This window comes from Protopterus annectens, chromosome 5.part0 (assembly GCF_019279795.1).
Source record: "Protopterus annectens isolate FY-2018-M chromosome 5.part0, PAN1.0, whole genome shotgun sequence".
Lineage (NCBI taxonomy): Eukaryota > Metazoa > Chordata > Ceratodontiformes > Protopteridae > Protopterus > Protopterus annectens.
The window spans coordinates 151318934-151336336 of record NC_056735.1 but is presented as its reverse complement, the minus strand read 5'-3'; the positions used below and the strand labels follow the sequence as shown (position 1 = coordinate 151336336).

The following is a 17403-nucleotide window of genomic DNA, read 5'->3' as shown; positions in this document are numbered from 1 at the left end:
TTCTTCATCGGTCCATCTCCCTAACAGAGATTTTAGGGTTATGGACCGATACGGGAAATGCATCTTCAGTTCAGCGACATTTTCATTGCGATCGCTGAACTATCTGACCCACTTTACTAGATTACAGAGAGATCTTCTCAAGGAGTTAGGAGATACTCTCCAGGGTTCTGTAGCTACAGGTGTTGCTGACAAAGTGACCATCCAGCTTTCTACCCTTAACTCCATAGTAAACTCATCCATGAGGCTCATTTCACATGCAGCTGAGGGTTCAAGTAGGGCTGCAGGTTCAGGAATCACCTTGCGTAGACAGTCCTGGATGTGCCTATGTTCCTTTGCGGAACCCAACAAGTCTTCTTTCATCAATGCCCCATTCGATGGTACCGCTCTCTTCAGGCCTAAAGTGAAGGAAACTCTCACCAGGAGTGAGCAAGATGGGAAGACTCTGTCTGCCATCGGAGTCCATTCTGTCACCCCTACATGGCCTTATCCTAAAAGCACTAAGGGAGGCAAGATGTGGTTCTGAAAATCTCACACAGCCTTTCCAGACACCCGTGGTGATACCGCCTTTAGAGGCAGAGGATGGGGTAATAATGGAAGACGCTGCACTCGCGGTAGAGGGGGCCCGCAGCATCAAGGTGACTGAGATCAGTTCTCTGGTCAACCTTACCAGCATCCCTGAAGGGAAGCCTGACTGTTCTACTCTGGAGGCAGTCGGGGGTCGCTTATCCCTGTATCCCTATGCCTGGCTAAAAATCTCCAATGACAAATGGGTGCAGAAAATAATTTCCAGAGGATATATCATACCATTCACCTCCTTCCCAAAATCCCTAAGGAAAATCCCGGACGTACCACCCCATTACAGGGAACAAGCAACTTCAAAGGTCCAAAAGTTGCTAGAAAAAAAGAGTCATCCAGCCAGTCCCAGCAAACCAAACAGGATACGGAACTTACTCAAGGTTCTTTTTAGTACCAAAGAAAACAGGAGACTGGAGACCTATATTGGACCTCAGCAGACTCAACCAATTTGTAAAGAAGGAGAAGTTCCGGATGGTCATGCTTCAGTCTATTCTTCCCTTTTTAGGGAAAGACAATTGGATGTGCTCAATAGATCTCAAGGATGCTTATTACCACATAAAAATGGACAGGGTATCCAGGGAGCACCTGCGTTTCCAGCTTGGAGCCAATCATTATCAATTTTGAGCCCTGCCCTTCAGTCTCACTTTAGCCCCCCAGAGTGTTCACCAAATGCATGGCAGTGGTAATGGCTCACCTGAGGCGTCTTGGATTCCAGATGTTTCCGTATTTAGACGATTGGCTCCTTTCCGCCACCACCAGGCATTAACTAGTTCAATCAAGAGACCACACTCTGACTCTCTGCAATCAGTTGGGCATTACCATCAACTTTGAAAAGTCTGCCTTATCACCATCGCAGCATATAAACTTTATATGAGCAGAGTTAGACACCTCAACCATCACTTTAAGGCTACCATTAGAAAGAATCGCTCTGCTGCATCAGCAAATCAGCACTCTAGTGTCAAAGACGAAAGCACCAGCATCAGAAGTGTTAAAAATTTTGGGTTTGATGGCTGCTGCAATCATAGCCATTCCTCTAGTGAGAATGCATATGAGAATACTTCAATGGTTACTTTTCACTCAATGGTCTTACCAGGAGCTTCCCATGAGTCACACAATATTGATCACAAACTCGTGCAAGAAGGACCTTCAGTGGTGGTTGATGTCTCCTCATGTAACCGTAGGTCGCCCATTTGTATTTCCACCTTCAATAGCCACTGTGACCACAGACGCCTCCCTGATAGGGTGGGGGGGGCATTATCAGGAGATGACTGTCCAAGCACATGGACGGAACAGGAGTTACATTTGCATATCAACATCCTGGAGATGAGAGCAGTTCTTTTGGTGTTGCAGTACTTCCAAAACTCTCTTCCTCACAGGACCATTGCAATTCAGACAGACAACATGTCAGTGGTCTGGTATTTGAACAAACGAGGCGGGACGAGATCTTGCCCCTTATGCAGAGAAGCCCTCAGAGTTTGGCAGTGGGCTGTATCCTCCCAGCATTTTCTGTTAGCAACGCACATCCCAGGAAGATCCAACGTGATAGCAGACAAACTGAGCAGGGCAGTTTTATTGCCTCATGAGTGGTCCCTCAAACAAGAGATAGCGGACAGGATTTTCTGCAAATGGGGCCAACCTTGCTGTGATCTTTTTGCCAGTCACCTAAACACCAAATGCAGAAGCTATTTTGACCTGATCCCTCCTCCGGGGGAGTCCCCAAGGGATTCACTTGTACACGATTGGCCCCCGGGTCTTCTCTATGCATTTCCACCAATCCCTCTGATTTCAAAGGTTCTACAGAAAGCTTCGTTGCTAAGGAGGACTATGATTCTAATAGCCCCTCACTGGCCTTGGCAGATTTGGTTCCCATTCCTACCTCAGCACCTAGTGGAGGAACCATGGATTCTGGACCCGTTTCCAGATCTGCTGACACATCCATCGGGGAACCGCCATCCTTCTCTACAGTCTCTGCAGCTCACAGCTTGGCTGCTCCAGTTCCCCTCATAGCCAGGCTTGATAATATTTCTCAGGAGACGAGACACATCTTGTTGTCTTCCCAAAAGTCTTCCACCAGAAGATTATACCTCAGCAAATGGAAAAGATTTTCTTTATGGGCCTCCAAACAGAACATTGACCCTTATAAAGCACCCATGTCCTCCATCTTAGAATTCCTTACCATGATTTTCAACAAAGGTTCAGCAGCAGCTACAGTACGAGTTCAAATGGCTGCCATTGCTAACTTTCACCTAGGAATAGACAGATTTAACATTATGACCCATAAGCTGTCTAGATCCTTTCTCAAAGGGACCTTCCACATCAGACCCCCAGTGAAAGTTCCTTATGCACCATGGAATCTGAACTTACTATGGTCCCGGATTATTCTTCCTCCCTTTGAACCAGCATCATCCTGTGGAATGAAGTTCTTATCATGGAGAACTCTGTGTCTAGTGACCATTACATCTGCCCGTAGAGTGTCAGAGCTTCAAGCCTTATCTATCAGACCACCTTATTTGATTTTTCACCCTGATAGAGTATCACTCAGAACAAATCCTTCCTTTTTGCCTAAAGTTTGTTCCGAAACTAATATTAATCAAACCAGTGAGTTACCAGTCTTCTTTCCCAACCATTCTAACAAAATGGAGTATATGCTACACAAACATGATGTTCACAGACAGCTCAGGTTTTATCTGCACAGAACTAAAGATATTAGGAAATCAGACCAACTCTTTTTATCCTTTTCAGAAACCAGAAAAGGTAGGCCAGTAGCTAAAACAACTCTATCTAAATGGTTATTGGATTGTATTGCCTTTGTTCATTCAGCTGCCAATATGCCTTTGCCTGAAAAGATTAAAGCTAGTTCTACCAGAGCAGTATCTACATCTGCTGCTTTTCAAGCCAAAGTGCCTTTAGATAATATTTGTGCGGCAGCCACTTGGTCTAAACCTCATACCTTCATCACTCATTACAAAGTGGATAAGGCCTCCAGGGACAGGGCCTCTTTCAGGTCCACGGTCCTGAAAAATGTACTTCCATGAGCCACCCGAGGTTTGGGCAGTGATGAATGAACAGCGAGATTGAACAACTTCACATAAAGAAGTTATGTACTCACCATAACGTTTCATGTGAGTTGTTCTATCTCGCCTTCATTCAGACGTCCCTCCCTCCATCCCCCACCTGGCTGACAGTTGACCTGGAATCTAGCTTCATCCTGGTTATGAGTTCCTTTTTATTTTTTGTTGGAATAATTATTATCTGACAAAAGTAGTACACGCAGCAAACAAGATCTGAGGTTTTCCAGGCAGTGCATCTTGGGATAAGGGGCTAGGTCTCGAGCTTTTGGTAAACCTCGTGCTTGCTAACGGCCGTGTCGGAGCCGACGGATCAGCTCCGAACCCATCAGTGATGAATGAAGGCGAGATAAAACAACTCACATGGAACATTATGGTGAGTACATAACTTCTTTTTTGAAAGGGTCTTTTTTCTATAAATAATGAATGTAAATCTACTAAAACTTCTATCTTTTGCCAGAATCACATTCAAATAATTAATTTCATCATAGTCATAATGGAACATAAATTTAAAAAAAATACTGTTTTTCTCTAAATATTCAACAAATAATTTTAATTGTTTGACAGTGCATTTCCAAAGAATAAGAACATCATCCAGGAATCTAAAGTATGTCTGTATCAAAAGATGGAACTCGGAATTAAAAATATAACATTTTTCCCATTTTGCCAGAACTCCATTGGCATAAATGGGGGCACACGCCACCCCATCGCCACACATGAGGTTTGATGGAAGTACTCTCCCTCAAAATATAAATAATTATTTGTAAGGACTATTTCCAGAAAAGTTTCAATAACAAAAATCTTATTGCTTGATAAACTCTTTTGCTGAGTAAAAAATCTGTAAACAAATACTGTCCTTCCGAGTGAGGGATAGCAGTCAATAAATTAACTACATTGATAGTAACAAATAGCAGGGACTACACATACTCAACAGCCCTCATGTTTTCAAAAAGGTGTGAAGAATCACTTAAAATGAAACAATGGTTTTCAAAACATTTCTTATACAAGCTGTCTATATATTTCCCTAAATGTTTGGTGTTTGTTCGCTTCCCGTTGACTATAGGTCTATAAGGAGGATCAAATTGATTTTCCTGTATGTGGTTATCCTGAACAAAGCAAGAACAAAAATTTGGGTACTGTTAAATAATCTAAGACATCACCATCAATAGCCCCTTGAACCATTAGGCCACTTAATAACATGTCTGTCTTATTACAAGCAATATGAATCTCATTTCTGGATACTCTCCTGTAAGTAGATTCATCCAAAAGCATAAAAAAACTATTCATGGCAACCACTCCATCACCCTTGTCTGGTTTCATTATTTTTAGACTTCTGTCTAATTTAATAAAGTCTAAGAATAGTCTTTCATCCTTAGACAAATTGGCCTAAAACTGTTTTCATATATTCTTTCAAAAACCGAGACAAGGTGGTTGTCAGGGGGTAAAAATGTACTTTTCCTTTTCACTCTGCAATTTTGAGTGATATCCACTGTATTAGGAAAAAATAACCTTAAATTTTACTGTCTAGTATACAATTTCAGTTGAATTAAAATCTTTATGTCCACTCTTAAATTAGAAATTAATTGAAAACCTTTTATAAGAACAGAAATAGCACATTCAGTTAAGGCAAAGTTAGATACATTGAATATTTTAAAGTCATTGCTTGCCAGGTTATTACATTGTCCATTAAGGCCATTTGAATGATGGACAGTAGAATTCAAAGAGCCACTATGAATAACATCTTAGGTCTCCTCCCCTTCCCTTGGCCATGTGGGCGATGACTGGGGGTATTTTAATTGATTTTAAAAAATTTTTTGTATCTTTGGCTGATTTGAACTATTTTTCAGTGGATTTTATTACTATGACTTTAAGGTTCTACATTTTGCAATGTATTAGTTCCTTGTTTGAGCTTTATTCAATAAGTGTTGTTATTTTTTACCAGATGAAATCTGACTGGTTAATGAGGTTTTAAAAGGAACTTGGAGCTACATTGTTTCAAACTCTGTTGAACTCCTGTTAGTAATGGATGAAAGTGCTCAGTTTTATTTTGTTATTTTCTGGTGTTTTTGAATAAAGTATATGTATTAAATAGAGGAGCCATTTGATTCTATTTTAATCCTGCAAAGTGGCTGTCATTCTTAGCATCCTAGCTGGAGTTCTTGAGTCTTTTATTAAACCTCTTTAGTAATCCATCACTCTATGGATGGTATACCGAAGTCTTATAAGTTCATAAGGAATCACTAGGTAGGCAATCCAGAAAGCCATTGAGGAACCCTGCCCAGTTTAACATTTTCCCCAGAGCACTGTCTTGTTAAGTGAGTCAGAGTTACGTAATAAGCAGATGGAGGCTCAGGGAATTAAACCCTGCACTACAGAAAGCATCTGGTTAGCAGCTCATAGCCTTGATTCTCTAAGCTAACTGCTTCATCTGTTTGACTTTAAAGGGCTGACGCACATGATGCAGTATCCTGGACATAAAAGGAATGCCCGTGTTTAGTAAGTACCTCTATAGGGGTACCCACCCTGGGGAATAACAGTGCCAGTTCCTTCACAATACCCTGGCATTAGCTTTGCGTAACGGCACTTCATTTGGAGATTTGGTAGCATAGTGAATTTTGACTATTATATAGTAATGCTCATTGCTTGATTTTTGCCGGTGGCTCCACAATATCCACACCATTATATTGAAATGGTACTTCTGTGATAAGCACTGGGATCAAGGGACTTTTATATCCCAAACTGGGGCAGTTTTCTTACATTCTTGGCAAGAAATACCAAAGTTTTCTATCTCTTTCATTATGCCTTGTCAGTAAAATCTGGCTTACGCATTTGCCTTACAGTGCAGCTTCTTGTATTTCTTTCCATGCAAAGGGCAGCTCTGAATGAGAATCACCTTCTACTTTACCATCTGTGCTGTCAGTGCAGGCCTCTCGAGCGCTCGCTCTCTGTTCTTTCATGTCATTCTCCATCTACCGGATTGTGAATGGATACCACCCCCTCATTTTATTTTCCTTTTCTCTGATGCTGCCTTACTGTATGGTGCATATTACAATATTTGTCAGCAGCTTTACTTTTTTCTTGGTCCATCCTTATCTAAATTCTGTACTTTATACTAGCAGAATTAGGTTTAAAACTCTGTATTCTCTTACTTGAATTACTTTCTGTACTCGGTTTGTTCTTAAGATTCTCAAAGTGCCTTTCTTTTTATACTTTCTCCTCTCTGTGTGCTAACAGTTCTTGTAATGTTGTGCGTACTCCACTGTCTTGAACTTATGCTTTTATCTCATGAGCTTCATGTATTTTGTGAATGAAAGTGATTATCTCTCATATTTTTAAACATGTTTTTATTTCAAAAAGTTTCTGGATTAAAGTTCTCCTGGATTTTATCTGCTGCAGTTTGTTTCCTTGGATCTTCCATTTGTGTTTTAATCTGTATTTCTTCAGTCTTTTTTTGGCCTGACTTACGGTTTTATGTAGAACTGGAACTGAAGGACATCAGAGTTTCCTTTCAGTTTATCTCATTTTGTTATACTGACCTCTCTCACAGTTTTTGGTTTACGTTGTTTTGTCATTGGGTCTTGCTTCTGATTTTGGGTTTCTGTTGCTCTATCATTGGATCTTGCTTCTGATAACAGACCTGGTCTGTTTTACTAACTGCAACAGAATTCTGGGAACTTTTATAGCTCACCACCATCTCCCTTCTCCTTTTTTTCTTTATTATTTCTTTATTTTCAGCAAATCCAAACCACCAATGCACATATTTACAACTTGGGTAATATTCATTATAATCTAGAACTGGCAATGTCAGTTATCCCCATCATAATTCGGTTATACAACATTCCCGTTTTACTTCCCCTGCATTGTAAGTCATTCCCTTCAGTACACAGACCTTGTGTTCCTTCTTCTGGTTTTGATTCTGAATTTCTGTGTGAGAGTCACTGCCTTGTCCAACCACCATTCTTACAATGAATGGATTTGTCTAGCTGAGGCACCGCCTCTTTCTTATTGAGTTTAATAGCCTGCCATACTCTTGTCTATGGAGTCTCTCTCCTAACACATTTTTCATAGTGCTATAAAATGGGAAAATATTTCCTAATATTATATCATGAGCTAAAACATTGGTTACAGCCACAGGATCAAAGTTTCCTAAGAACTGCTTGAATTTTTACATGTGTAGGGGAATACTCTTTTTCTGTCACCAGAAATGCAAATTACCTCTGGTTTTTGGTTGCTACTAATCATATGCTTACACCCAGGGAGCCCTTGACAAGACAAGGCTGGGGGGGTCCTTGACAAGACAATATTGTGGTTCCTGAATCTAGTAGGGTTTAAATCTCTCTTTCTTCTAAAAACACAGTACATTTCATTAACTTAATTGTAGGACAGTGACAAAACAAACTCATTTGTTCTAGCTGTAGTCATATTACACTCCATAAGAACAACTTCATTTAAAGCATGCGTTTCAATTTTCCTACTTCTATCTGTAGCATTCTGTTCAGTATTAGTAGCACAGAATGTAGCAATGTGACCCCCCCCCCCATATTTGTTATGAATTAATGCATTAGTTGCTGGCTTATATTTCACGGAAGATGGTACCTTTCTTACTGTGGTCTTAGCCTCAGAAACAGACAATTCAAATGTTCATTCATAGTGCTCACTGTTACAGTAGCGTAAGCCAAATGAGTCCAACTGCTGAGAACTGGTGAGCTTTCAAAGCTAATGGGTTCCCTTCCATATGTGTTCCAACTATCAAGAGCTTAAACGGAACATCATAGAAGGACAACTGGAGGACAAAAAGCTTTTGAGCTTTTTGCTGCCAAAGAGTGCTGCTTCATTTGGCCCTTGTGGAACTGTTGTTTGGCCAAAGATCCTTCAAGGCTAGACAGATAAGTCCCATGTTGGGGGAAAAACGTCTTGCAATTTTATTTTTCTGACTGAAATATGTGTTGTTTGTTGGGAAATGTATTGTTTTGGGAATGTCATTGCATTTCTAAGGGAAAGTCTAAGTAAATGTTTATATGAACATTCTTTTGAGAAAAATTCTATTTTTTCACAGGATTTTTACCAAAATGTTGTGCATTTGTGTACTGGAGACAATAAAGAGCTAAACAGAGATATGTTAGTAGTCCTGCAAAGGGCTTTTGGACTTTCCCTCTGCTCTTTTGAAACCTGAGTTGACTAAAGATCACGAGTGGCTTCTTCTACTGAGTCTCAGTTAACACTGCCTCTTCATTTGTCTTCTGGTCAAAAGGATGCAAAACAGCCTTAAATCAGTTTCCAAAAAAGCTTTATTCTTCTTATTTGATTGAGTTACATACAGAATCTGTTCAGCATATATACATGTTTTCACAGTGCTCATTGCAAGATTTGTCCAGAGTGAAGGGCACTTATTGGCCAAGACACATCAGCAGGTGACTGGGCTGCCTGCTCGCACCTTAATTTGCATGTTGGACCAGTTGGGACAATCCAAAGTGACAGTCCAGCTTGGGCACCCTTCCCTTAACATAGTTTAATGGCAGTGGCAAAAGTGGTAATAATATATTTCCATTAAGATACGTGGTGCTTTCATCTAGACAGATCCATCCAAGTAAGAAAGATGCAGTATAAACCTCTGAAACTGATAAACTACCACATGCATAGTCATCAGTACACAGTACATTTTCTTAGTTGCATTAAACATTAAATATAAGACAGCATCAGTGTAAATCAAACAATAACTGTATTTGCATCACCTGAGTGTAAAACTTAGAGCTTGATTCCTGCTTTTATGGGGAATTTGTGGGTGAAAATGAAATATAGTAAATTAATATGGCATGGGCAAGAATGATTAACAGGCATTGGTGGTAAAGTATAACTGTTTACAATTTATACTTTTAAAGGGAAATGTATACTTTTAGTATAAGTAATCAATTTTTTGTGGTATTCCTTGTTCAGGTGACCAGCTGATTACAAGTAAAATATTTTCTAGCTAGAGTATGAAATGAATGTCAGAAACAATACCAATTAAAGACTCTTGTTTTTATAGGGAAAAATAGTCTGTGACGCAGTTACTCAATCCATCTGTGATATTTAAGCAAAACACAAAACAGTGATGTTAATAGTCTCTCCCTTCTTCAGTAGAGTATTATTTGAATTGTTCTTTTTGGTGTTAACCAGTCTGGGCTCAGTACACTTCAATTTGTGTCGATGTGGAGGCTAAAGATAAACTGATCTATCACTGCAAATTATTGTGTTAGCCCTAGGTGTGTACTGGATACTCTAATTCTTCAACTAGTCAAATGGAACAATACAAATAAAAACATGAAACCAACTTATAGCACATTATCTTTGCATTTTGATAGTTAGCGGTTCTTCAGTAATAGTTGTGATGGTTTAATTTGTTTGAGTGTTAAAACACTGCAGATGGAGCTTCTTCAAATGAATCCAAGGGCTCTATGAGCATTACGTTGAATCTGCCATGAGAGTTCTTTCTTCTGCAGTAGTGCATTTCTGTTGCCTGCAAATTAGACAGTGTGGACTGAGTCCAGAATGTGGAAATAAAACCCTCTCTGGTCTGAGAAGTCATCAATGTGCTTGGCAAGGGGGTACTTAATGATCTTAGCTCTGATCTCTGAAAAGTGCTGTGTTATATGTGTATAATTTACCCACATAAAAAGCCAGGCAAGATTTACATTGTGTCCTGTATACCACAGCTCCCTTTTTGCAGTTGCCTTTAAACTTGCTCTTGTAGGACCTAGTAGAGGGACTATACCAGTCCTCATAATTGCTGAAAAACAATCACTTTTTTTCTTCTCCCATGCACCCCATCATTGCTACTTTTGAAAGCAAGTGTGATGTGGACATCAGCGAGATCCTTGGTTAACTGAAGTGAAAAAGGTTCTTTAATGTACATAAGTTAAAAATTGATGCATTCATTAACCTAAGTAGAGACAGATCTCAGAGAGTAATAAAAGCCAATAAATATGGGAGAATTTTGATCACAAACATAGATTCATACCACTGAAAGATCTTTGATATCCTAGACAATGTATCTTTTTACAGCAAAACAGATCTAGATAGGATCACTGCAGCATGCAGTAATACAGATCATAGACTTAGGACTCCCAATGAAGATGAATTCATCAGTAACAAACTTTATAAGTTTTTGTCAGTCCCAAATCCCAGAATACCATTGTTTTTTGCATGCCCAAACCCTATAAGAACCCAATAGATCTAGATCCTCCTTACTAACCAGTAGTGGCCAGCGGAGGTTCCATCACTGAACCCATATCCATCTACCTGGAAGGACAGCTCAAACTTATGGCTGAGAACAACAGGTCATTTGTTCTAGACACTCTGGACCTTCTTGAAGAAGATAAGGGACATTCCCATTGACCAGGACACTATATTGGACATTGATGTGGAAGCACTATTTACAGTGCTGCATTCTGTATCAAACTGGCCCTAGAAGCCTAGAAGCTCACAACAAAGGTAGTGCTACCATCCCCCTGTATGCTCCAAAAAAATGTTTCATGTTCCATGACCAGCATTTTAAGCAGGACACTGGCATAGCAATTGGGGATGGCCATGGCACCCAGCCTGGCAAACATTGCTATGGTAAATGGGAAGAAGAGACCTGGTACAATTCACCCTTTACTGACAGTATACGCTGCTGCTGCTTCATAAACTATATTTTCTTTTTTTTTTTTTTTGACAAGGTTAAGATGTTCCTAGTGCCATTAATACTATATGCCAGTCAATCATATTTTAAACCCCTGAAGAAGAAATTTAATATCCATTGAGAAAGATATGAAATTTTTCATTTTGTCTAAAAGTCAACTGAGAGTTAAATAGGAAAAGAATATGTTACATAAGGGTGCAACGGGGAGGTTTGCAGCTGCCAAATTTGAAGGGTTATTTTGAAGCTACTCAGTTGCAGTTAGGCTACCTGTTGCAAGCTCATTATTATTGTCCTAAGTGGAAACAGTTTGAATGAGTGAGAGAAAATGCTTTGAGCTGGCAAATGACATTGGATTTTTGGAATCAGGTTGTTAGGGAAAGGAAACCCACAATGAGACAGTCTATTTAAGCTGTACAGAGGAACTTAATTAGGGTGAAATATAAAAGATGGAGGCTTATAATTTACCCCATCAGTTGGGGGGAAGATATGACCAAAAGGAGATACTGAGAGAATGTAATTCAGCAATGGCTGGTGCAAAATAGGGTCCAAGTTTTTGGGAGCAGTTAAAAGGAGAGGGTCGTGTCCTATGGTGGAATGAGGCAAAGGAGAAATTTGGCTTCCAAAATAGGCATTGCTGGATGTATGGAGGACTTGTTAAGGAATATTGAAAAATGTCTCAACTTTAGATTGCTGATAAAGAGATGCCTCCACTAGTGCAGTACCTTATAGACTCACATACTGAATATGTGAATCTGTGGTCAATAATTAGTACAGCATACAAGACATTTATTAACGATTATAAAGTTCAGTCTAGCACATGTAAGGAAGAGTGGGAACACAGGATGGGCATCACTGTAAGGGGAGAAGGAAGGAAGGAAGGAAGGACTGTTCTGAATTCAGAGCATATATGTGATAATGTTAAAATTCACTGAATAGTGACCTCTCTGGAACAAGCTGACTTGCACACTGTAACCTTAGTGGTACTACATTGCATTACCACTGTGTATAAATCACCTATTGTCCGATCCTGCCATGGCCTAAACCATCTCTGTGCCTCACTCAACTTGTACATGAATTCCACAGACTATTTTTCTTGCAGATGATCTTTGTATTAAATAAATACAACATATTTGACAAGTGGGGTAAAAGCAGTGCATTTATCTGTGACACTGGCAACTCAAGTCCAGGAATTGATTGGCCACTTGAGAGGTCATCTGATGGATAAAACAAATGTGCCACTTGTCAGATCTCCTAATCTGTGGTTGTGGGGGATTTATCTGTTGCCTTCTTGACATTTGGTTGACTGGAAGCCAGAGCTACCACAGATGTGGCAACAACTTAAGATAGGGGAGGGCAGCAAACATCTTGGACATTGTGTGCAAAAGCATGTGCCACACACACTAAATTTAACTGCAGGTTAGTCTCTCTCTCTCTCTCTGTATGGCAAAGATCTTGACCATACACCACATAAATGATGGTTTCTAGTGCCTGTCAGCTTCTATCCTTTAAGTATTTACTGTCTCATCTTAATGTGAGTAGCCACAAGGCTACATCTTTTGAAAGGTCTCTCTCTCTCTATGTATTTTTCAAAAGGAGTTGTATGTGAGATTGTTGGCAAGAAGTTGTCAGGGTGCATCTTATGAGCAGAAATGGGTTGGGCACAAAGCAGGAAAATCACAGCAGTTAGTTGAGGAGTGGGAGAAACATATTGATATATAGTGTATGCTTTCATGTAATAAGAAACAAAAATGTGGATCCAGTTTAGCGCACTAGCAAAACTGTATTTAAATATTAATTTTGTTGAAAGTTTCATAATGTGCAACTATAATTAAGATTTTGTAGATGGACTGTTAGTCTGTTAGGTTCTAGTACTGTAGTATGGCTTTAAAAAAGTTATCATGAATGCAGTGCTTCAGTAAATGTATATTACCTGGTATTTTAAAAGGGTTAAAAATAACAACATACTTTTAGAAGTTATCTGTCATTAACCTGAACTTTAAGCATTTTTTGAGCTTTTGTCTTTTTCTCCACACCTGTCTACCTTATCCTTTGTGGGTCAAATTGTTGCATTTCTATGGCATTTAGACATTTATAATTGTGTTAATATGAATTTGAGACAGAAATGGCTGAAATGTATTTGTAAAACAAATGCTTTACTTTTTAGGATTATAAAAGATAAGGTTGAAAGTTCATTTGCGGACACTGAACATCACCTCTCACAGAAGACTACTGAACTGGAATGTGCTCTTGAGAAACTTGAAGTTCTGGAAGAAAAAATCAGTAAGAAACTTCTGTTATGTTATCATGCACATGTACTTACACTAAAGTGTTACAAAGGAACCTGTTAGCAATGAGTCTGGCATTATTGTCATAAGGTATTGCATTATTGCCAGGGCTAGAAAGTTCTCTATCGGTTGAATGGTATTTATTTTTTAATAGAATGTGCCTTTTTTAGGCACACTCTAATAAATGCTCTCTTTGCAAAGCAGGGGATGAAAACAGTTTTATTTCAGCAACTGTTATGACTTCTGAATATCAGTTAAAAAACACAATAAATATTCCAGCTGTCCCTGCAATTTTCTGCATGATTTAAACAGCTTTTTTCCCAAATGCTGTGGAGAAGGAAATGCTGACATGTTGGTGGAAATTCATAATATTTGCAATACTATAGAATGAGCTGTGGGAGTATTACTTTAATGAAAAAAATATTGAAAGGGAAGTACCAACATGAACTGCCTTTTTCACCAGCACATATCACCAGACAATTGTGCCTGTAGAAAGATCCAGCACTATGACCCATTAAGCACTTTCTATCACAGTTATGTTGCCTTACCCACCTGAACAAAATTCATGTCTTGGGATAAAGAGTTCTCTAGAGATTCCTGTTAACTTCTGAGAACTATAATTGTAATCTTTAGGATATCAAAGCAGTAAGTATGAATATGAGGAATGCATATAAAGTCCAAGACTGCAGTACCTCAGAATATTCCCGCTACACCCACATACAGTGGTCTAAGTTAGTTTATAGTTAGTTTATATGTACGTAAGTAGGAGTGTAGCAAAAGAATGCATCTTCCCTATGCCATAAAAGCTGCACAATTTAGTGACATTTCATAGGTTCATAGGTTCATACTAGGCTATCTGCCCTAGGGCATTTATAAGCCTAGCCAGAGTGTGTATGGCTTTCGCCACCCATTTTAAATTAATTTTGCTATGCCCTTTTTCGAGGTTAGTATACTGTGCCTCTGTCTAACAGTGACACAGAAGTGATACCCGGGGTAAACCTACGATCTCCCATCCACTCATCAAGATTCCTCTTGAAGAGAGTCAATGAGGGACTCTGCCTAACCTGGACTGGGATTTTATTCCAGAGTGAAGGGAGCCTCTGGGTTATGAATCTGTCCCTCCAGCATGTCCTATTTATTTCAGTGCTGAGGTTCAAGTCTCTCGAGCGCGTAGCTCGATGGGATTTGGATTTTCTGAGGTGCAGCATGTCCATTAATTCCGGGCTGGACATGGCTTTATATGTCAGGCACAGATCGCCTCTGAGCAGGCAGTATGCCACTGAGTAGAGCTGGAGTTTCTTTAACCGGGCAGCATATGGCAACTGTTTGAGCCCTATGATCCTCTTGGTGAGGTACTTTTGGGGTCTTTCCAGTTGCTGCAAGTGTCTGGTAAGGTACATCCCAAAAGGGGAATTGTACTCAATTATGGGTCTGATGAGGGATGAGTAAAGAGGCACGATGACCTCCCCTGATCTAGATGTGAATCCCTTCATGATTAGGTGGGCTATATAAAATGTTTTTCTAACCACTTTGGCCACGTGGTTGTCAAATGAGAGATTGCTATCAACATGGGTCCCCAGGTCCCTAATTACTTCTTCTGTACTTAACGGATTACCACCTATGTGGTCATTTGTGGGCACTTTGTTTTTGCCAAAGAGGATGACTATACACTTTTTGGCATTTAGCTTGAGGCCATGGCTCTGGCACCAGTTGTCTGTTTCTATGAGGCCCTTTTGGAGGATGCTTGTGTTGGCTGGAGAGTCGATTATGGCGCCCAGTTTGCAGTCATCTGCGAACTTAGTCAGCCACAGTCCTTCCTTGTTGGCCTGTACCTCCGAGAAATATATACCGAACAAGAGAGGTCCCAGGACTGAGCCTTGTGGGACGCCACTTGTAACTGGTTTGGAGTCTGACATGGCTCCAGCAATTCTAACCATGTGGGTTCTGTCCTTGAGCCAGTTTGCAACCCATCTAGTGACATAGGGGTTTATATTTAAGCTGGTGAGCTTATCTATAATTCCAGTGGGGTATTGTATCGAAGGCTTTGCGAGGTCCAGGTAGGCTGTGTGGACCACCTTCCCCTCGTCAATGGCCTTGGTGACTGTTTCAAAGAAATCAACCAGGTTTAAGAGGCAGGATCTGCCCTTAACAAAGCCAAACTGGGTAGGATCCAGTGTCTGTAGGTCCCCAATATCTTTATTTATGAGGTCCATGATGATCCTTTCCATAGCTTTGCAGACCAAGCTAGTCAGGCTTATGGGGCGATAGTTTCCAGGATCCGTTGAGGCACCACCTTTGTGGAGAGGGACCACTGTTGTTGCACGCCACTCTTCGGGTACATATCCTGTAGTAAGGCCGAGATTGAACAGTAGTTTTATGTTTGGGTTTAGCTCTTCTTGGAGTTCATGTAGGACACAGCCGGGACACCGTCCGGTCCCATTGATGCTGTGTTTTTTGCTTTGGAGAGGGCAGCTCTTACCTGAGCATCTGAGATGTCAGCGGGGGGCAGCACTCTGCTGGGATAAATATTTGCCCTTTTGGTGGGGGGGGGGGTTTGCGCTGAACCTGTCAGCTAGGATGTTGGTAATGTCTGTGGGTTCGGTGTATTTTTTGTCATTTTGGACTAATTCTGAGCATATCTGGGAATTCCCACCCAGGTTCCTAACATAACTAAAGAAAGCCTTGTGATTATCCTTAGTGTCCTGTGCAATTTTTCTCTCGAAGCTGGCCTTAGACGATTTTATGAGTGCCCATAGTTTTGTTGCTAATACTGATCAGAGATGCCTTCCCTTTTTGGGATTTTGCTCTATCATGTAGTAGCTTCCTCCTTCTGTTGTATAGTTTGTTTATGGCTGGGGTCCACCAGACAGGACGTCTGCCTTTGGAGGATTGGGTCTTGGTTTTATTTGGGATTGCATGATCCATACGTTCCTGAAGGTGTTCATAGAATGCGTTTATAAAGGATTCTGCGGTCTGGGCCGTATTTTCCACAGGCCCGGGGGCTTTGAAGGATTCCACCTCTGTTTTGAGGAGTGTGAAATTTGCTTTAGAGAAGTTTTTCACTGTGGTTTTCAGGGCAGGGGGTGGAGTCGGGATGTGAATATCTAGTGAGATTAGTTTATGGTCTGATCTTACCAGTGAGGGATACACTTCTGGTCTGGAGCATAGAGTCCCCATGTTGGTGATGATCAGGTCCAGTATGTTTTCCCTTCTTGTGGGAGTGGTAACAAGTTGTTCCATAGCATTTGAGTTTATAAATTCTAGGAACCTTTGGGCTAGGGTGTTGGGGCTAGAGTAATGCTCCCAATCTATGTTTGGGTAGTTGAAGTCGCCCAATATAATGGTGTTTGGAGAGACCTTCATATTTTCCAGTATTCTCAGGAAGGCTGAGTGGGGTTCCTGGGTTTGGGAGGGTGGTCTGTAGCAGGCTATAAACTGGAAGGCAGTTTTACCCACTGTACATTTCAGTGAGTTTCTTTTGCAATAACAATTTTTTAAGGCTGTGAGACTGACAGGAAGATCTTCATTAATCCACCCTTGTCAAGAAACTACTTTGCAATGAAATACAAAAACAGTGTGATAGCTAAATAGTGGACTTCAGGAAAAAATAGAGTTCTCACCTTTCTCTGTGGCCAAAACTGGAACAAGGCCACAGCCCTTTGCACATCCCATAAGCCTGCGTATTTCTTCCACTCTCCCCACCCACTTTCCACCCATTCCGTGACATCATCGTTATGTCAGATGAGTAGGTATGCCCTCTTTTCCATTTACGATACATTTTTTCTGCTGATTTACTACACTTTTCTGTAAAAAG

The 17403-nt window shown here is 40.4% G+C and overlaps 1 protein-coding gene across 1 annotated transcript in view; it reads left to right on the top strand.

Moving 5' to 3' along the window:
* The window catches only part of TSGA10 (testis specific 10), a 1008750-nt gene that overhangs the window by 380520 nt on the left and 610827 nt on the right, over positions 1-17403 (top strand). The window contains exon 10 of the mRNA XM_044071816.1: positions 13469-13584. Coding sequence (XP_043927751.1) covers positions 13469-13584 — 116 coding nt within the window. The remainder of the gene's footprint in view (positions 1-13468; positions 13585-17403) is intronic.